Source organism: Ursus americanus, chromosome 4, assembly GCF_024610735.1.
Source record: "Ursus americanus isolate L20-20 chromosome 4, mUrsAme1.1.p, whole genome shotgun sequence".
Lineage (NCBI taxonomy): Eukaryota > Metazoa > Chordata > Mammalia > Carnivora > Ursidae > Ursus > Ursus americanus.
Genome location: NC_142130.1, coordinates 25,529,403 through 25,552,134, shown reverse-complemented (window position 1 = coordinate 25,552,134; position 22,732 = coordinate 25,529,403). Strand labels below are relative to the sequence as shown.

Below are 22,732 nucleotides of genomic sequence, written 5' to 3'. Positions count from 1 at the left end.
ATTGGGCAGTTTAGAAGAGCGTTCAGAGAATTTTTCGTTGCACACAGGAATAGTCTCCCAATGCCAATCTGGGTCCATTCCCTTGCTGGTAACAGGAACAAAGCCTTATAACACTTCCCTATTACTCATCAGCATTATATTTGTATACTGCCTAGCTCCCAAGCAACCAAACCACTTAATCTCATGAGATTTTGCCAAATCCAATTCATGTTCCAAATATGCACATCTGCGAAATATGTCAGGAGAGAAGTATTCTAGCCCATTTTACAGAAAGAGAGGACTCAATCATACTGATGAATTATTAAAATCCCAACTACTCAATTCTCTCTCTGAAATATTCTCTACTGAGAGAGTTGCTCTGAGGGTTAAATAAGATAACATATATGAAATATCCAAGCCCCGACACTAGCACATGAGTGCTTGGTAAATGTTAGTTTAATGTTAGATGATTCTTTCCCCATAGGTAAGCATTTGCCAGGTTGAATTCATGAAGCACCCAGATGCCTGGGGGCACTTCTACAGTTCCTTGAAAGAAAATGTGGTCACAGTACACGAGCTTCAAATTTCTCTGCTCCAACATGAACCATGGACTGTAAACCCAAATCAAGAAACCCAACCCATAAACTTTTTTGCAAACTTGACTGGTTAGAAAAACTTACGGAGAACAGATTTTTGAGGTGCTATCTCCTCAGAAAATCTAATCGACTCTCAATGTACCTACTTCCCAGTTACATGACCTTGGTCAAGTCATTCTATTTATTTCTATTTGATTTCTTTCTCTGCAAAACAAGGATATTAATAGCTTATTATTAATTAATTCTCTCTGTGAGAGAATCACTAAAATAAAATATATGAGAAGGTTGAAGACATATAGGTAATGAGCTGTTATTGTGCACCAGCAAAGATGGAGGACTGAAGCTAAGGAGCAGATATTTTGTTTCACATCCCTCCTTCCACAAGGAAGTGATTCCCATCACCGCTTTCCTCAGGATTACTAAGTACACAGTGAGCGTGACACACTTACTATGACTCCAGAAAAGAAGGTTAATGAATAATGCAGAAGCAACTACATATTTGACAAAGGCAAAAAATAAGAGTTGCCGAGAAAAGCTAACGTTATCTCACTAACATCTTTATTGACACAGAGGGGAGACGAGATAGAAACTAAAGTTGATAGGGAAATCAAAGTGAAAACAGATCATCTAAGTAAGAAATATAATCAAAAGAAAAGAAAATAATAGACATTTAAAGATGCAAGGGAAGTGTGAAGTATAGTATATGTGAACTAAGTCTGGTTCTTTCATAGAGGAAGTCAATAGATCATACCTGATGTTGATAAATCAATATACAGAAATATCAACATATTTGCCAGAGTCATCAAGGTAACTAGCAGCAGAACCAGAAAGGCTCTGAAAATAAGTTGCCACTAAGTTGGAAGTTGGAGATGAGTTGGGAAGCTGTTGGTTTCCAACAGAAACTCTTCTGTACCATTTGATTTTCTTTAACATTTAATAAAATATAAAAGAAAAAAAAAACAGTTCAGAAAGGCATGTGTTCTGGTTTGTCTTTCGTGGCATCAAGATAACCTCATTTATAGACAGCATTTTGTTATTAAGGATTTCATTTTCAGCCATCTCTTTTCTTCATTCTCTATGTGTTGTTCAATAGAATAGCCACTAGACATATGTGGCTCTATGGAATTTAATAAAATAATAAAATAAAATAAAATAAAATAAAATAAAATAAAATAAAATAAAATAAAATAAAATAAAATAAAATAAAAATTTTGGTTTGTAAGTCTCACCTGCCACATTTCTTGGCTCATGGCTGCTGTGTCTGACAGCACAGAATTATGGTTTCTATTATTACAGAAAGTTCTACAATCTCATCTACACATACGGTTTTAACTAGCACTCATTCTTGGATGACTCCTTGACCTTTATCTCCAGCCAAAGATCCTCTCTCCTGAACAACACGCCTTCACATGCGCCTGCTGGTTAGATAGAATATTTTCACTTTATGTCCCATAGCCCTCATACTCAACTTATCCAAATCCGGACACATTGTATTTTCTGTGAAAATCACTTTTACTCTCTACACCCCCTACCTGTAGTGTTGAAGTCACTCACTTTTAGTGAGAAGTCACTAGATTCAGATGGCTGGTCTCCACTGCTTGCAGGTCAGGTCACTTTCCCTGAAATCAGTGGCAGTCTGGGAGAGCCTCAGCTTATCTCTTCTTTTTGATACACCTCTTCTGGCTATAGTATCTACCAGGTCATCATGTTCTGTTTATTCTAGATATGGCCATACTTCTAACTGAGCTCTGTTCTGAAACCAGCAAGCCCCTGACTGGCCCTCTGGGCGTCACTCAGCTAGTCTTATGATTTTTTTTTTAAACTCAGTGAAATGCCATTCCTCACTTTCCATAACTATGATACACTGAGTATTGTTATATGTTTTTGACGTAACCACAACAAAATCTGGAGCATAAAAAGGATTTTGCTAAAATCAAAATGCTATTTCTTTCTAAAATCAGGGAGAAAGCCTAAGCTGGGCTGCTGCTCTGTAAAACCAGATCACAAAAAAGCAGTGGTTTCACAGAAAGTTTAACATGGACTACTGAAATGGGTTGAACCCAAAATGCCTATGGCATCGGGATCATAAAAACACATTCACTGACTGCATATAATGTAAGGGTCTGTGTTGAAGGAGACACTAGGGGTACCTTCAAGGACTTCACAGTCAATCAGGGGAGAAAACAGTTTAGCAGTTATCTTTAAGATAAGTGAAGATCCAGTAGGATGGCCAGTTCAACAACTAACCTTGTTCTAGTGGGCCTTTTGTACTGTAGAAGTTAGAAAGTTAATACCACAGCCTCAGATTCCTTGTAGCTGGATTTTGGGTGTCCTTAAATTCTAATTTAATCCAGGTCTTCTATTTACAAATACACAATCTTGGACAAGATTCTTCGCCTCTTTTACTCTGTTTCATTTCAAGATGGAGGTTGTAACATTAATATATTATTGACAGAGTTACAAGATTCATTGATACAATGAATGCAAAAACCTTAGCATAACATTAATATATTACTGACAGAGTTATAAGATTCATTGATACAGTGAATGCAAAAACCTTAGCATACTGCCTGGTACTTATGAACATTCAATAAATCCTTGCAATTATTATTAAGAGGAAGAAGTGGAATGTTCTTTCCATGTCCTGCTTCAGGATAAGTTAGAAAGAAGGGGACAGAAAGCATCACATTTATCTTGCTGGTACACACCTAGCAGGTGCAACGTAGCTCTGAAGCCAGCAGGTCTAACGGAAGCTCCTGATCATTAGACTGTAGCTCAGGGGCGTGATCCTGGTGCCTTCTGTTGGGATAACAACTTCCTAATTGCTTAGTTTCCTATATAAGGCAGAGATTGCAATGCTGTCCTGGGAATGACTTCCGGAGCTCCAGCCTAGAGCTTGGGCCTCCAGACTTTCTAACAACGCTGTGAGTACTTACTTCCATATATTAAAACACTTCACATTTAAAATAGTAAAATGGTTTATATCATGTAGAACTGAACCCAAACCTGATATAGGCAGGATGGAAGAAGTGTCATCATCTCTCCGCCATTAGCAAGCTGTGGTGGCTGCGTGAGGTCTGGGTGCCAGTAACTGGGTCATATCACTATTCCAGGTCTCAGTTTCTTCATTTACAAAATGGAAAGTAGCAGTAAAGCAGTCCATGTAAGTGGCATTTTATTTATTCGGCTCCCTATGAGGAATTTTTCTCTCTACTCTCTCTCGGGACCACGGATGGAGTAGGTGTCACAACAGCGTACTTCCAGCTGGTGCAGCATATCATGTAAAACCATGTGTAAATAGGTTCAAAAAAATTTCCCCAACCCACTGGTTGTAGGGTGCTCTCAACAAAGCCATAGTGTGGGTTGAGGGAGAGAAGAAAATGTAGTAGAGATATGTATCACGGTTTTCTGGGACACTTACTCATGCAACTTACACGTAACTTCAGGACCTGTTTGAGACTTATCATGTATATATCACCTCCAATTGATAGAGGGCTGCTGTGCGTATCCAAATTTTTGACTTGATAAGTCAGACAACATCAAGTTCCTTATGGGCTGTGTAGACTGCACCACAATTTGGTGGCCTGTGGTCGAGTGCTCAATCTCTACAACTGCCGTGTAGCAATCCAAAAGGAAAATTGTTATGTAAGAGAATGGAATACCTTTGTTCAGAATCCTAATGTCTATCCAGCGATTCACCTACAGGGGCTGGCCAAAGGTTCCACACGGGATTCTCAATCTGCCACAGACACTTCAAGCAACATTGCATCTGCTGAGTATATAATCCAAGTGATAAAACAGCCTGCATTGCAGCCTGGACCCATTCCAGATCTTTCTCCTATTCTGTGCACCATTCAAAACTAGCAACCTTTTGCACTAAATGGACAATGGGTTCAAGCAGCAGACCCAAGTGAGGTATACATTGCCTCCAAAATCTAAAGAACCCCATTAGGCACTGTGGCTCTTTGTCCGTCAAGGTGGGCAAAAATTTGCTCTTTGCCTTTGGACATCTATCTTGACATGTCCCAGACCACTGATCCCCTAGAAAAGTCATCAGTTTGACTTTGGGTGACAAAAGTCTCAGAATTTGGGGGTGATATATTTCCATACACACGTCACACAAGTGTTAGAGTAGTTGCTACTCCCTGTTTTCTTGGTTAAATCAAAATGATCTCATCAGTGAAACAGACCAGTGTGATGTCGTATAGAACAGAGAGGAAATCAATTTCCCTTTGACTAGAGTATGACATAGGTTTGGAAGGTTGATATAATCTTGAGTGTACTAGTGGTTCCAACAGCTGAAAGCAAATTACCCCTCATGATCTCTAATAGTAGGCAAAAAGAAAAAAAACAAAACAACAACAACAACAACAAAAAACCAGCATACCAGTTGTCAGGGAATATATCTTTTGCTCATGCAAAAAGAAAAAAAAAAAAGGGAGAGAGAGAAACTTCCACACATCTGGATCCATAGTATAGCTGGAGTCAGCACTTGATTAAATGTACAATAATCCATTCTCACTGTTTGTAGACTCATAACCAAATTCAGTTTCTAACAAGTAACTAAAAAGGTGCAACCCATGAGAAGGTATAATATACCCCAAAATAATTGTGAAGTTTTGCCAATTTATACCAACAAAAAACTGGAGAACATGAATGGGAATCAATCCTAAGGATATTAGAGCAGAGTGGAAGAAATATAATATTGGAGCAGACAAAATTTATTGATTACACTGCACCAGGCTGTAATTCTAGATTCAATGTGTATGAACCACTAAAAATGGTTCAAATAGTTTGCTTGGTTAATTGCCTAAAACATGGGGCCAAAGGAAGTATATACTGAATGAAGTTGAAATGCCCAAGGAAGGCATCTAAAGGCTAAAGTGTATTATTATGTAGGACCCCCACCTCCCTTCTGTGTCCCCTGTGAAGGACCAGAGACACTTCTTTAACCCAAGCCACGTGAAATACATTTATGAGGGGAATCTCGACATGCTTGGGCTGTACCTCCACTGTGGTTATTCTCTGACAGCAGAAATGACAGTGGGAACTGCTGCCATTGAATTGGGCAATCTGAATTCAGTGAGGATATGGTGTCCTGGGGTGGCAGGTGCTAACTCAAGTCACACCTCCATTCATTTCTTCTTATACAGATCGAATAAGACATGAGTGCACTGCCCATCTATTTTTGCTCTAGGGACAAAACAACCAATTAACCAATGCCAAAGATCTCTGTGGATCAAACCATTCTGACTACTGCTTTGGCCCTGCTCCCATCATGGCAGCCATGCCCACCGTGTCCTCTAGATTGGAGACAGGAAAAAAAAAAAAAATCCCACTTAAAAATAATGTTGGTTGCCAGAAACTATAGAAGAGGAAATGTCTTACCAACTTAGAATTAAATATTAAACAGATATATTAGCAACAAAATTAAAAAAAAAATTAAAAGTCAGAAAAGAAAATCAATAATTAGTAGGTACTAGTAGACGTTTACTGTAATTCATACTAAATTTGACTCGTTTCTTTCTTTCTCTTTCTTTCTTTCTTTCTTTCTTTCTTTCTTTCTTTCTTTCTTTCTTTCTTTCTTCTTCTTTCTTCTTTTGTGAGAGAGAATGCACATGCATTGGGAGAGAGAGAATCTTAAGCAGGCTCCTTGCCCAGCACAGAGCCTGACTTGGGGCTCCATCTCGTGACCCCGAGATCATGACCTGAGCCAAAATCGAGTCAGATGTTTAAGCAACTGAGCCACCCAAGCACCCTTCATTTGTTTCTCAAATGAGATTACTAAATCAGAAAAAAAAATTATGTACAGTTTTAAACTGACCCTAAGTTTCCTGTAAACAAATACTATCATAAAGAAAACCTGGATTTCATTAATAGTAGTGTGGTGGCAAATGAAGAAAAACAACACCCTAATTTGTACTGGTCAGCCTACATATGAACTGCCAGGCCTCTGTTGAATATGATATTTTCAAAGAAAGGTTAACCAAACAGAGTACCACAAACAAGAGACGAGTTCAATAAGGGCTCTATATAAACCATCACATGAAGAACAGTTGTAGGAACTGGGGTTTTTGTGTAAAAAAAAAAAAAAAAAAAAAAACCCACAAAACTACTTCACTGGGAGAATACCAGTTAGCCACCTTTATTTGAACTGTGAAGATGTGGAATACAAAATTGATTTATTTTGGGTAACTTCAAGGAAGATCTAAGATTAAACAGAGAAATTTCTAGAAGGGAAGATTTGGGTACAATGTTCAGTAAAACTTTTTCCTTGCTGCAGCCGCTTAGCAGAATTAGCTGCTGCAGAAAGCCAGGGATTCTCTGTCTTGCGAATGTTCTTGCAGAAGTTCGGTCTACAGCTACTGTGCTGCAGGGCATTCCTGCAACAGGTAGGAGGCTAAAGTAGATGACGTTGAAGGACACTTCCAATCTCAGCTTCAGTGAGCCCATAAAGAGTAAGCAGAATGTAAAAGGAAAGAAGAGGAATTTCTGAGATGCATGGCGTAGGTATTATTGACAGGATGTGAGACACAAGGGGCTTGTTTCAGAGAACTTGATCCTGACATATTTCCCATCCATAATGTAGCATTCTGATCCTTCCTATCTACCTAAAAAACACAAGAGTCAATTACATCGGACCAAGCATTTTTCTCACCTCAATTTAACCCATCAACGATGATACACTGATTTAGATGCCATGCCTTTCCCTGGAAATGGAGATATATGGAAGAAACAGTGGGCCGGGAACAGGAAATTGGAAGCTGTAGGATCTAATTGCAGTATTGCCAAAAATTCACTATCTGTTTTTTGAGCAACGCATTGCAAATTCCATGTGGCTTCACCCAGGAAGAGACTTGCGAGATGTTTGCTAAGATCTTTTTAAGACTGAGCACTAAGGGCCCATCAGATACAAGATCTAGACTCAGGTGCAAGCTCATGACTTTGTTTTTCATATTTCACATTGGTTGCAGCCCTGAAATGAAATCTAGCTCACATATTTTTTGTCTTGGGTTTTAAGGCTGAAGCGAGAAATTAGCAGAAGATACCCTGATTCCTCCTTGTGGCTACAGAATTCTTTTAAGGGGTTGATGCAATCAAGTGGAATAAGAAAGTATGGATCAAGTCTCAGTCACTTCCAAGGCCTCCGAAGGAGTTCTTCCCTAGCTTCCGAGGAACAGCTATCTGTGAGGAAAACTGGAGGCCTGGCCCCGTAACTGCCCTAGGAGCACGTTGTGGGAGGTGCAGACCAAAGGTGAGTTTACACATCAGTGACTAAAGTTTCCTGCCACCAAGCACAAGAAGTCACTCATGAGCAGCGTCCCTAAACCACAGCTACAGGATGTGGGCACAAGCCCTTGTATAATTGTTGGCCAAGAGCCAATGAGCATTCATCCCTGTGCAAATACTTGGGGTTTTTTTTTGTTGTTAACCTTTGAAAACCACAGGCATTAGTCTCTCTTTCTTCCCCTTGGCACGAGTCATCTTCTTTTCTCCAACTTGGTCTCTTGTGTATAAAGAATTTCTGAGGAGCTTTTAAGCCTAAATTTAATACTTTTGCCCTCCCCTCTCCTGCCCCACAAAATGCCAGGCAGAGGTAAAGCTGCCTTAGAAAATATCTGCTGGCTCCGCTGGCTTCCGCAGCTTTGTTGGGGCTTTTCCATCAGATAGGAAACCAGAGAGTTCTATGAGTGACCTTAGCCTTTAAGAAAAGAGGTTATTTCTGGAAATTCCCCTTAAACAATGATGACCTATTGTTTTCTCACCTCAGAATTAGCCCAGCAACTATGATGCCCTGATTTAGATACTATGCCTTTCCCTGGGAATAGAGATATATGCAAAGAGCAGTGGGCCAGGAATAGGAAATTGGAAGCTTCAGAGTTTAATCCCAGTACCAAAAATCCACCATCTGCTTTTTAAGCAATTTTTTTTCCAGTTTGTATGCCTTTGCTTCATGTTCTGTGAAATGAAAGCATTGGGTTGGATGGTTTCTAGACCTCCTTAGCCCCAGGGCTCTATGCCTGGGCTTTCTTAGTATTACTAAGGGGACAAGGAGAACAGGCCTTAAGGCAAAAGATTCAAAGCACATAAACTGGCTTCTTTTTTCTGCCTTAGAGAACAACCAAAGGTCAGGCTTCCAAGGAGGCCCAATTGCCCACGTGAGGGTCAGGCTTAGCAATTCTTGACAGCTCCCCTTCTTGTAAACATTAGAGAATCCACCAACCTTGCCTCTGTACCCAGATATCCCACATCCTGGTGTGAAAACCTAAGTTAAACCCACTCCAGGAAAATAATTTTTTTTTTTAACTGAAAGAGATGGCAGATGGATGTTACAGAGTCTAAATCAAAAGAAGGAGAATATTCAAACCATCAGAATGACCCAAGATGTATCAGGAGACCTTGAACAATCTGTCAATGAAAATGTTCAAGCAGTTTTTGAAAGGAGACATTTCGGGGATTTTCTAGCAGGACTTCATGAATGCGATAAAGATCAGATAAAGAAGATGGTCAACCATGACATTTTTATGATAATATGCCCGATGCTTAATGCCTCTTGTAAATAATCCTATTCCCAATCAAATTTATGATGTCCCTTTCAGAAACTTTATTGGTATGGTTCAGAGGACAGTCTGAATGAAAAGCCCAGGCATATAGTAGGTCCCCTGGTTTGTGGTTCGTATTTCCTGTTGAGCTTATGGACAAGGAACCCAAGTGAGAACACAGAATGTCCAATGGGAGAATGATGTCAGTAGGTGCATAGTGACCAAGGAGAAATTCCCAGCGGGAACTAAATATAGTTCCCTTGGATATTGCCCTACTTTCTGCTTTCAAGTCTTATCACTCTACACTCGGGTACTCAATGTTTTGTTTTTGTTTTTGTTTTACTTGATATAATAATTCAACCTTCTTTTATTCAGTCCTCACAAGATCTTTATGAAGTGGGCAGAAAAGGTATCACTGTCTCCATTTTACAGATGAGGAAACTAAATCTTAGGAAAGTTAAGGTAATTTTCTGGGGTCTCATTTGACTGATTCAATTCTTTCCAAAGGAAAAAAGATTTAATTATCTAATCATTAGCAACAATTATTTGGAGGATCACAATAAGGTCTCTAGCCTGAAAGTATGATATCAATCACCCATCTATCAATCCTGTTCACAACATCCACTTAATCTAGTCCCTACTTGAACACATCAAGTGATAGTAGGCTCCCTCTTCCAAGGAGCAACCCATTCCATCTTTGACATTCCTACGTATAAGAAGTTCTTTCTTATCTTACACTGCCTTCCAGATTCCTGAATTCTTTCATCCTCTGGTCATAACCTGCTTTCTAGGTCCCCCATATCGGTTTATGGGATATCCCACTAGACAGTCTTTGTGAAATGTGAAAAGCATTCTCATGTCATCCCTGAGTTCATTCTTCTCCATATTAAACAGTTTGGGTATTATTAAATGCTCATCCTATTTGTTAGAGGTTAGACCTCAGGGCTAAGAGACGTCTCCTTCCTGTCACCTTTTGCATTGATGGTGCTGCACTGTGTCCTTTAGAAAGTCACTTGGGAACAGTCTGTCCTGGGTTACGAGGGGTACAAATGTGCAGAAAGAAGTCTATTGTCAGGTTGATCCTTAAACGGTAACTCAAAAGAATGTGCTGGACATTTCAGATGCTTCTGCCAACAAATGCCACTATCTTGAGGCAAATAGGGATTTTCGGGCAGCGGTGTTATAATAATTTGCCAATTATGCCTGCTTTAGAACCACTGCCAAAACAATCCAACGACTTTTCATTCCACTACTGTTGACAGGACAGCTAAGGATTTCAACATTTCCTTTTACAGTCTGAATAGAAGTTCCCTGCCTTGGGGCCTATAACAATATTTGCCATCATAGGGTTGGGGGGGCGGGGGGAAGTGGGTTCTGGGAAGGGGAAAGAGGGAGAGAAAGAGAAATGCTAATGAAGTAAACAAAGACAAAATAAAATGAGGATTATTCAAGGTGGGGGTTTTGAATGCCTGCATCAAATCGATGTTTGTTAATGAGTCAGAAGACAAATCTTTGAAATTGAGGAAATAAATTTTTAGAAGAAAAGACTTTAAAAATATACTCTGCACAACCCCCCTACCAATATATATATATATATATATGGAATTTTTAACTTAAAAACCAACCAAGGTGGGTCTTGAGACAGACTTGAAAAACTGATTATAATAATATTTATGGTGTTCAACATTCAAAACTTCTTTTCAAAATAAATTTAAAAATAAAATCGTAAAATTGAAAAAGAAAAACTTGAAGAGATGAGAACAGATGAGATAATCTCCTGAGTTGTTCATAAGGGAAAGAAAAAGAGAAAATATGAGAGAAAAGAACAAAGGAAACAGAATAAGGTAGGAGAGTATTTTCAAAAACATGCTCCTCAACGCGTTCTGGGACCCATCATCATTCCACAGGGGGCACCTCTGAGACCCCAAAAAAGAGGAATCCTGAGGCATTCCCATGTCCACTTCAATCTTAGTGGCTTCACTTCTGTTTTACACATTAGGAGTCCAAAACAGATTTCAATAGAAGGAAAGGGTCTGCTTTCCTAGAAAATAAAATGAAATAAATGTTTGAACAAAAAACTATGGAAATTGGGGCGCCTGGGTAGCGCAGTTGTTAAGCGTCTGCCTTCGGCTCAGGGCGTGATCCCGGCGTTCTGGGATCAAGCCCCACATCAGGCTCCTCCACTGGAAGCCTGCTTCTTCCTCTCCCACTCCCCCTGCTTGTGTTCCCTCTCTCGCTGGCTGTCTCTCTGTCAAATAAATAAATAAAATCTTTAAAAAAAAAAAAAACTACGGAAATTGAGACATTAAAAGTTCTTGAGCAGGGAGTGATAGTGTCAAATTGTGCTTTAGAAATCTGGCAACCAAATGCAAGATGGATTAGAATAGAGTCAGCTTCGGATCAAAGATCCCAAGTAAAAGGCTATGGCAAAATTATCCAAGGGAACAGAATTCGAGACTTGATCTAATAATATATACCTGTGAAAACGGAATGGCAAAGTTCATGAACAATTTTCAAAGAAGAATGAACTTTAAGCTTGACATCTGGGCATTGGGGTACAATGCTAAGCCACACATAAATTTGGTACTGCTATGGTCTGACAGTTTGTGTCCCCCCAAAATTCATATGCAGAAATCCTAAACCCCAATGTGATGGTATTAAGAAGTGGGGCCTCTGAGAAGTGATTCAGTCATAAAAGCAGAGCTGTCATGAATAAGATTAATGCCCTTATAAAAGAAGCACAAGAGAACCCTCTTGCCCCTCTTCCATGTGAAGATATGATGAGAAGTCTGTAACCTGGGAAGAGGGGCCTCACCTGACTATGCTGGCACCCTGCTCTGAATTCCAGCCTCCAGAACTGTGAGAAATACATTTCTGTAGTTTGTAAGCCACTCAGTTTGTGAGCCACTCAGAGTACAAAATACTCTGGTATTTTGTAATAACAGCCCAAAGAGACTAAGAAAGCCACCATATGAAATTATTTGGCAAGGAATTTAGATGTATCAGAACTGATGGATTTCAAGGACAATGACTGGAACCATAAAAATGCCACAGAGAACTCCAGGGTTTTGAAGATGCTGAATGTGAGTGCCCATTGGAACACTGACACAGATGATCAGCAGAAAGAAATGCAAAACTGAATCTTGAAGAAATCTCAGGGATAGAAATATGGATTTGGAAGTCATCCTCATAAAAAGAGTAGCTAAAATAATACAGCCAGACCCCAGTGAAAGAGAAGATCAGAATCAAAGGTTGGAAAAAACCTAGATCAAGATCCAGAAAATGCCTACTTTAGAGGACAGAAGAATAAGAACCCAGAGAGTGTGCCCTCGGTTTATGATTCATTGATAACATTTTTTAATGAGCTTAAGAGAGTGCATTTTCTCGTTTTAGGAAATTTGATTATTCATGTATGAGGTCTGAGGTATGCATCTATCAGTCTAATCAAGCTTTTAGATTTCCTAAGACACTAAGTATTCAAAATCATATAGTAGTATTTAAAAGTAATCGTTTCAGTCCAAAAATATAGTGGTCTGAAACAGAATCTTCAATAAAGATATATGGATGGATGACATACTTATACACCAAAATGAGTCTCAAAAACCAATACTCCCACGGGCAAGGGAATAGCCAAGTTTGTTGCGGTTTCCAATGAATGACATCAGCCCCGTGTAGGTCTCAATCAAAATGGGTTCAGTTAGCACCATCAGCCCCTTTCCTCTTCCAGATCCAGTGGAATTCTTGTGCGCATTCTGGATAGCTGGAACAAGCTTAGACGTGAACCCAGACAACTGAAGAGGAAAAGAAGGCACAGAGTTAGTAAATGTAGAGTAGGTCCAGGGATACTTCCTCCCCAGCCAGTCTTCACCACAGCTGACCAGTCTCCTAGGGCTGCAACTATCCTTACTTATATAGAAATCACTTCTCAGAATTGTCAACACTGCTTCTGTTAGTCTTTTAATAAATTAGTCAGCCAATAAATTATGTACATAATGAAATTATCTTCCTCATCCTGTTTATTTTTCATCCTTCATAATTTGTACAACATTAAGAAGTCAGTTTAATAAATATTTGCTGATAGTCTATTATGAATCAGACACCTGTTGGATGCTGCTGAAGACTGAATGACAAGTAAGATGTAGTCTCTGTCTCCAAAGAAGTGATACTATAATAATCTAAGAAATGAACTTTTTAAAAAAGATTTTATTTATTTATTTGAGAGAGACAGAGAGAGTGGTGTGGGAGCAGAGGGAAGGGATAAGCAGACCTTGGTGCTAAGCATGGAGTCCGAGGTGGGGCTCAATCCCATGACCCCAAGATCATGACCTGAGCCGAAATCAAGAGTCAGACGCTCAACCAACTGAGCCACCCAGGTGTCCCTAAGAAATGAACTTGTAATGATTACACAAAGTTTGTGAAAATAAACAGCAAAAGAGGCACACGATGCTAAGGGAACACAAAAGAGGTAGAAATCATATGTAGTGAGATGATCAGAAATGGCTTCAAAAGGAAAACCCTAGAGACAATCCTTAAAGGGTTCACGGGGTTTCATTAGGTGGAATGGGGTTAGGAAGGGCCTAGTCAACAGCTGTTGTTTTTTCCAACCTAGCATCATTTCCACCACTTGAGATTCTTCTTCCAACAAGAGTACCTCCTTTGTTCTTCAGAGAACCACCCTACTCCATTTAGCCCACATAGTTTAAGTGGCGCTGACTGTAGCATATGGCTCAGGCCTAACCAATCAGAGGAGTCCATTTCTCTGGTCACAGAGATTGGTTCAGGATGGGCACATGACCAGTGTGGTTATAAAACCGATAGAATACAAGCCTGGAGGTATTCATGGTCATTTTGCCACACATAGTGACAACCTGACTGAGAAAGAAGCCCACAAAAGTGAAAGAACTAAGATGTCAAGAAAGATGAATTCTTGGCAAAGCCATTCAAATTACTAGATCAGCCGACCCTGAACTTTTTTTTTTTAAGATTTTATTTATTTATTTATTTGACAGAGAGACATCCAGCAAGAGAGGGAACACAAGCAGGGGGAGTGGGAGAGGAAGAAGCAGGCTCCCAGCAGAGCAGGGAACCTGATGCGGGGCTCGATCCCAGTACCCTGGGATCGCGCCCTGAGCCGAAGGCAGATGCTTAAGGACTGAGCCACCCAGGTGCTCCTGACCCTGAACTTTTAAGTTAAGTAAGTAAAAGAAAAATTCCTTCTTTTGGTCAAGCCAAGTTGAATTGGATTAAGAGGAGGGTAATTCAGGGAGAATTCTAAACAGAGAAATAAGTGAGGAAATGAAGTAAGAAAGCTCATATCTTTGTATTTCCAATAAGTTCTTTTATTTCCATGATTTCTTTCTAATATAAATGTATTAGCTAGGTCAAAGAAGGTATCATCATCTCCGTGTTAGAAAACCAAGGCTCACAGAAGGTAAACGACTTACCCACAGTAACTCCACTTTCTGTATCACAGTAAAAAAGAACATTGGAAATAAAATCTTATTCACAGTGAGATCCAAATCTGTTTCTTAGGCAACTGGCCACTAATCTAAATTAAGACTCTTATTACATATATTCCAATATCAATTCAAACTATTAAGCATACTATATAAAGTGATCATTGTTTTCCCATTTGTCCATGAGGAGACCAATCTTTGCTTTAAAAGGCTAACGCAAGAGTGATGATTCAATGAAGATAGAGAAGCCTGTAGTCTTTCCCCATAATACAGTTTTCAGTATAGATCTTATCCTGGATTCTTAATTTTATATTGCCCTTGGGCAAACCACTTCTTCATTCTAGTCTTAGTTTCCTTATTAGTAAGAAAAAAACATTTAAAATTTAGAATATATCTACTATTGCTATTTGACCTAACCCATAAGCAAAAAAAAAAAAAAAAAAAAAAGCCATGCAAATAAAACTTCTATAATTTTCTGTGTGACACTGTAAATTCATTTCCCCCTTTTGAGCCTCAGTTTGTTCTTTTGAAAACAAGCATTGGAATCCATGGATTTTAGAGAATATCAGAAGAAAAAAAATAGTGACTATGATGATAAAACAATACAGTTTTCTGGAGTACCTCAATATTTCTAGATTTTCAAAATAAATGGATATATTTTTCTCTCTCTCTTTTTTTAAATGCATTTATTTGAGAAAGAGAGAGCACACGTGCAAGCCGAGGGGGAAGAACAGAGGGAGAGAGAGCAGGAGAGAGAGAGAATCTCAAATAGACTCCCTGTTGAGCATGGAACCCGAGGAGAGGCTCAATCCCATGATCCAGAGATCATGACCTGAGCCGAAATCAAGAGTTGGACACTTAACCAACGGAGCCACCCAGGTGCCCCTGTCTCTCTACTTTTCCTTAAAGTAATAAAGTAATTGAGTAATACCAAACATTAATTTTAAAAAATAGACTCACTTCACTGAGGCTAAAGAATGTAACTAACACAGAAGTAGGGTTTTGCTTGTTCTCCATGGGCTTCCGTCTATAGCAGCAAAGACAGACCGAAGGTCATTTTTATTACTGTTTGCAGTTCCAGCATCCTCTTTGAGATCTTAAAGAGGATGTAAACATTGCTGTTACTGAAGGATACAAATTATAATCATACAGGCTAAGGATTCTAAAAGGAAGGACATCCTTCTTTTCAGCAAACTCCACCAGTGCTTTAGTTGATTGAATAAAACAGAAAGAAATGATCTTTCTTCAACTTCCAAAAGAGGAAAGCAGAAAGGAAAGAATAAGTTAATAACATGGGCATTTAATCACTATGTTTTAAAATCATAAAATCTCAAGTTTAGAAGTGATCTTAAGCTTATCAATTCACCACTCATTGATTGTTATGCCTTGCCACGTCTTTACCAAGAAGCCACATCCCACTCTATGGACCTATCCAATGATAGGAACTCGCTGCTGTCCAACGATGTCTACTTTATCACGGTATATTGGGAAAATACTTGGCATTAGATGCACAGGGTCTGGTATGTTTCCTTGCCCTATCAGTTACTGATGGTTAGACCCTGGATAAAACCATATAATCTCACTGAGCTTTAGTTTATACATCCGAAAATGGGAAAATAATGATGATGATGATGATGATACTAAATGCCAATCTCATCAGATTGCTGTATGAATTTCAGTAAATTATTCAAAAATATTTTATAAAGCATTTTATAGATACAGATATTTCATTATTTACAGGCAGAGAAGACTTTGACTTCTTAGTCCCATTCTCTTCAGTTCTATACTTGGAATGCCAATTTCCTTAATATGAATCATAGACTCCAGAAAACAATTTTTTAACGTGGATATGAGCTTTTTAAAAGTAACAGAGTTCTCTGGATGCCAAAGGATACATTAAATTCTACTCAGAAACCATGATTTCAAAAAACAAGGCTTGAGCATCAAAGTATCTCCCCCAAGATATTTATCAGTCATAAAGAGAAAAATACTGACTTTGCAGTGGAGAAATCCAGCATACACCATTTTAAACAAGTGATCAAGGTTAACACCACTAGTAATAAGACATACAGGCATCATAAGCCTATGGTGAAGACACACCATCATTTCTATAGTATCTGCACCAAAAAAGCAGACCACAATTTAATTATGAGAAACCATCAGGCAAACCCAAAATGAGAGACATTCTACAAAAAAACTGACCAGTATTCATCAGAAGTGCCAAGATCATGAAAACAAAGGAAGAAGGAAAGATGTGATGAGCACTGGGTATTAAATGCAACTAATGAATCATTGAAAATTATATCAAAACTAATGATGCACTATATGTTGGCTAATTGAATTTAAATAAAAATAAAAAGGAAGAATGAGAAACTCTCACAGTTTGGAGGAGAATAAAGAGACAGATATAATATGTTCCCTGGACTGGATCCTGGGACATACAGAGGACATTAGGAAAAACAAAACAAAAACCCAATGAAATTTGAATAAGGCCTACAGTTTACTTAATATTATTCTACCAATGTTTAATTCCCAGGTTTTGATAACTATATTATATTATGTAAGTTGTTAGAAGAATTTGAATGACATGTACATGGAAACTTTACCATCTTTGCAATTTTCCTGTAAGTCTAAAATTATTTAAAAATAAAAAGCCTTTGAACTCTGGATTGAAAGAAAATCCTAAATATTAGTTCCTCAAGATTACTGAAGTTTTCAGTTGATCAAGGTGAGAGTTCCAAAGAAAACCAGGTACAAGATGACACTTTTACTTTGTTTCTCTTATCTCTGTATTTTTTAATATGAACATACACCAAAATTTTGCCAGGGTTACTGATTTTTCATTAAGACTGTGTTTTCTGACATGAATTACACCAAGACAATTGGGTTCACTGAAGAATTTTCCATCTGAAAGAAATAATTTATAAATTTTTCCATTTTTTTCCTGAAAAATTTCCATTGAATGAATTCATGTCTATAGAATTAAATTAAATCAAAAAGTTGATTTTTGTCCATTTCAAATTTAGTTAAGTTTTCTTCTGAGGATTTACTTTTAATATTATTATTTTCCTGAGTGTGATTTTAGTTGATAATTTAATTTTGTGTTTAATTCTATTAACTTTCCTCAGGCCAAATTTTGCTTCTTTTTTTTTTTTTTTAAAGATTTTATTTATTTATTTGACAGAGATAGAGACAGCCAGCGAGAGAGGGAACACAAGCAGGGGGAGTAGGAGAGGAAGAAGCAGGCTCATAGCAGAGGAGCCTGATGTGGGGCTCAATCCCATAATGCCGGGATCACGCCCTGAGCTGAAGGCAGACGCTTAACCGCTGTGCCACCCAGGCACCCCCAAATTTTGCTTCTTAATGTCAAAAATAACACACAATTCCTCAGTTTGTTTCTTAGCTATGTAAGGTTACCAGCTATCATTTTAGTTTTAGCTGCTTTAATTTTCTATGTCTATATAAATTATTTCTATCAGTACTAATACTGTAAACTAACTCTCTATGCCACTAATAGATTAAAAAGCTCTAAAATCACCCAAAAAATATTAACAAAACAACTATACTATTGGCCAGGCATTTTCTAAGCGCTGTGACTACAGAGGCAAGACAAGCATCCTGTTCCCATGGAGATTACATTCTTGTGGCATGAGAGAAAGTAAAAGTAAATATAGGTGATTTTGATGGTGATAAATTCTAGGAGAAAATAAAATGTGGAAAAAGGTAAAGTAATAGGATTGAAGGTTATTTTAGATATTGAATTCAGGGCACATCTTTCTGAGGAAGTAAAACTTGATCTGAGGACCAAAGGATGAAAAAGAGGCGGTTATGAGGAGAAAAGACAAATTGGGAGGGAGAAAATAAAAGCACCTGTACAGGCTGTGAGGTAGGGATGAGCTTAGTTTATTCAAGGAACAGGGAAAAATCCTATACAGCTAGAATATAGTGATTAAACGAAAGAGATTGAAATGAAACCTTAGGCACAGAGCATCTTGTGAACCATATTAAGGACTTTGGATTGAAATGATTTTAAAGATAAGTTTGATGATACATGTTTTTTGTTTGCTTTTGGGTTTTTGTGGGGTTTGTTTGTTTTTTGTTTTTGTTTTTTTAAATAATCCTGGCTATTGTATGGAGAATTTACTGTCAGGGTCAAGAATGGAAGCAGGAAGATTACGAGGAGTTTGAAGGTCACTTCGGTAGTCCAGGCAAGAGATGATGGTGGTTTGGACAAAGAGAGCAGTGGAAAACTTGAGAACTGTTTGACTTAGGGATACTACTTGGAGGCAGAGTCATAGAAATTGCCAGTAAAAGTAAATATAGGGGATGAAGAGAACAGAGGAATCAAAGATGACACCTAGATTTTTGGTCTGAGAAACTGGATAGAAAGTGATTTCATTCCTGGGTTGGGAAAACCTCGGTGGGAGAAGGGCTTGCATGTGGTGAGGTACAGGGATCAAGGATTCTGTTCTAGATGTGTGGTTTCAAGTGTCTAACCAGTAAGGCCTCTTAGTAATTTCTACTGGTCAGCTGGATACATGAGCCTGGAGCATGAAGAAATATACAGATGATAGGTCCATGTCTATAGTCAACAATTCCAAAATAATAATTATAGATCCTGAGGTCAAGAACAATATTCATAAAGTGAAGTTAATAGCCTAAACAAGATAGGATATAGGGCAAGAATTAGAAATCCACAAATTCAGGAAGCTTTGTTGGACAAGATGCTAGGCATTGGGGGCAATGCACAGGGGATCTAATAAGTAAACTGAGGGTCCAAGTGTTTCAGAGATTTGTCCAATGATAAATACTAGTAAGCCACGGAGCAAAGCCTTGGATGCAAGTCTCCCGACTTAAGTGTTAAAGTCCTCTCTTCTAGAACATACTGCTATTATGAGCAGTAAAATTCAAACATTTAGAAAAGGATTTATGTTCCTTATTTTTCAGAAGGGATAGAAAAAAAACTATGCCCAGTAATTTTCAAAACATGTTCCTTAGAACACCGGATTTCCTCATGGGTTGGATGACCATATGATTTATCATCCAAACCAAGATTCTTTTGAAAAGAAAGGAAGTGTTGCTATTAACAGTGTTGGGACAACAGATATTCCTGAGGGTTTGGGGAGAAGTTGTGGAAGCCAAACAGGTAACATACTCCAGTCCCTGCAATCACATCAATTAGAGCTGCTCTATTTTTAAGCTTTATATATTTCAAGTAAGATTTTATTTTTTAGAGTCTTTTGTTTCTAAAAAAAAAATTGAAAAACACTATACTCAGCTTGCCTAGCAACCTCTATCTCTGACAGTCTATTCGATCCACAAAGATCTATATTGTCTATGCTCCTACTCATTTTTCAAAACCAAATGCAAATCCTATCTCTCCCACAATGCCTTCCCATCTACTCAAGGTAAAAATTAATATTTTATTCTATTGAATTTCACTTATATCCCCACTTAAACTTCATTTATATCCAGTTTTCTAAGAATTAGAGTCACAAGTGTGGCTGTTTGTCTATATAAGTAAACCAAGGTTTCTTTACCTTGGGACTATTATTATTTTGTGCCAAACAATTCTTTGCTGTGGGGGACAATGTCCTCTATATTTTAGGATTTTAAGCCTCTACCCATCACATACCAGTAGCATCCCACCCCAGGTGTGAGAACCAAAAATGTCTTGAGGCATTGCCAAATGTCCTCCAGAAGGTAAAATCATTCCCTGTTGGAAAGCAAGAACTAAAGGAAGTATTCATGATGTAACATGAGTATTGAGATCAAACAGATCATCTCAGGTTGCAAGTATGGCTCTCATTAGCTGTGTGACTGTGGGCAAGTTATTCAACCTCTCTGAATTGTATAGTTCCTTTTCCATAAAAAAAAAGAATATTAATAATATCAAATGCAGAGGGTATCTATAAAGATTAAACCAACTTTAATAAATGAAGGGTTTGTGTCTAAACTCTCCATGTACAGGTACTCAAATTAATGTATTTCAGGAAGGGCTGAGGAAGTGGAATGAGATGAAGCTGGAATTTGGAGTCATACTGCAAAGGTCATTAAGGAAGCCTATTACCAATAATCAACAAATACTGTCAATAAATCACTGACAATATTACCATCAAACTATAACTTCTTGAAGGCCCACATGCAATTCACCTCAACATTCCCATTGCCAACACCCTCTGGACTGTCAGGATACCTTTTCCTAGATCAATAAATGTCTTTAGATTAGATGACTGGATGCTTCTCCAGTCCTTATCATAAGTTTCATTCAGAGAATCCTCTGTGGCCTCAGCATCTAAATGCTGGAAAGAAAAAGTTGACATTATTTCATACTCAATGAACTTGGCGTTTCGTTAGACTCAGATGTACCTTATTTCTAGTCATTTTGGTGAACCCTCTGAAAGGAGGAGGGACCACGAAGACGAAGTGACAAGCAGTACATTGAAGGAAAGCCAGACAAAAGACCAAGTCCCCAAGCTGGATCCTGAGCATTCCAAGCACCTGAACTCAATCTGTGTGACAGGAACGCGGTGTCATCTGATATGAATGCCACCAGCCACATACTTTACTCTAAAAGCTTTTATACACCCACCCTTGGCTCCTTCTTTTATTCCAGTCTCAAAAACAGAGGGTCAAGTTTTAACAACTCGGATTACATAGGAGCTGTGTGCTGGTTGGGGTAAAGTATAGCAATGTGTGCGGGTGGGTGGGTGTGTTGGAGGTCGGGGGGAGTGTTGAAGGTTCTTCTTGACTTTACAGCAATTATTTACCAGCTGAGTGACTGGGCTCCTAGGTTGCTTCAGGTGCTGTCTGCCAGCAGTTCACTGCCTAGAGTCTCAGTTTTCCTTATTACAACCATAACTTGCTTCCTGTTTACACTGGGTAAAGAGACCAGGTTTCATGCCTGCAGGCCCACATTCCTGAGCTGAGCAGGTTTTCCAAACCTTCAGGCTATAGGTTTCCCTCTGTAGGAAATGAAGCATGCTGGGATCAAGAGTAAGTCCATCCAATACCCAATCCTGGAAACCACTTGAAAAGTCACACAGCTGGATAGAATGTTTCTATCATTCTGGCACATTTTACCGGGAATTATCTTTATGGAGACAACTTGATTGTGGGTATATTCGGGTGTGTAGAGAGAAAAAGGAGGCTGAGACAGAAGCTTCTTTCCTCCAAGAGAGGTTCCTATACATCCTAATTTGCATCCCCTTCCTATTCCATTTCCCCAACTCTCCCCTGTCAACACACACATGCTTTAATTTCCAGCTAAAATGAGCTACTCTTTATTGAAGAACATATCATATACCTTGGTAATTTGCAGGTTCCAACCATCTTTTATTTAAAATGTCTTTTCCCTCATCCTTTGATGCTTAAATCACTCATACTTTGAGTTTCACTTCAAATGTTATACCTGTTAACTTTTGGACTTACTTGTTCCCTCTTCTGGGTTCCCATAGAACCTTGTGAATCCCTCTATTAACGGACTTAGCATATTAAAGTATAATTTGTTAATTACTTTTTTTGCTTTCTCCCTCTACCCTCTAAGTGTCTGGAGGGCAAACTCTGTTTTATTCTTCTCAGTCTCCCAGCTTACTAGCACACTGGTCAGCATGTAGTATTCAATGCCAGGTGGGTTTTCAAGGAGTATTTGTCAAACTGATATGAAGGGAAACTAAGGAGCTAAGGATGTAAAGTTACATTTGATTGCTAAAACATTGGCTCGCTTTCATAATTCCCTTGAAAAGAAAGGTAAATATGCCAGAAAAGAGAAAAAATTTTGGTCTGTAGACCCCTTTGATTTGATTATAGATCACTCATGGCCCATTCACTATTATTCACCAGCTCTGGGCTGGGTCATTAATTCCTCCCAGCAAGACTATCCACACATCCTAAGAACCCAGCAAGGCAATGGTTAAAACAGGGGAAATGAGACTACAAATTACAAATATAAAGTAGATGAAACAATCAAGGATAATTGCGTCTTGTCATAAGTATAATATATCACATTCCATCACATCAATAAATACACACACACACACACACGAGGAGTTTCTTCAGGTTTATACCCATTTCCCTGCTTATTAGCAAATTGTTTAGGCGTGGAAATAGAGCAGTTTATTGTCATACCTTAGTCAATTCACTTAATCACTCTAAGTAC

At 38.5% G+C, this 22,732-nt stretch overlaps 1 protein-coding gene across 2 annotated transcripts in view; it reads right to left on the bottom strand.

The window, feature by feature from the left end:
- The window catches only part of TPRG1 (tumor protein p63 regulated 1), a 198,704-nt gene that overhangs the window by 72,532 nt on the left and 103,440 nt on the right, over positions 1–22,732 (bottom strand). Inside the window, exon 6 of one of the 2 annotated variants that reach the window (XM_045811264.2) lies at positions 6,720–12,909. The exons of the other annotated variant lie outside the window; for it this stretch is intronic. Within the exon in view, the coding sequence (XP_045667220.1) occupies positions 12,715–12,909 (195 nt within the window). The 3' untranslated portion in view covers positions 6,720–12,714. Of the gene's footprint in view, positions 1–6,719; positions 12,910–22,732 lie in introns of those variants that run through there. 2 annotated transcript variants of the gene reach the window in all.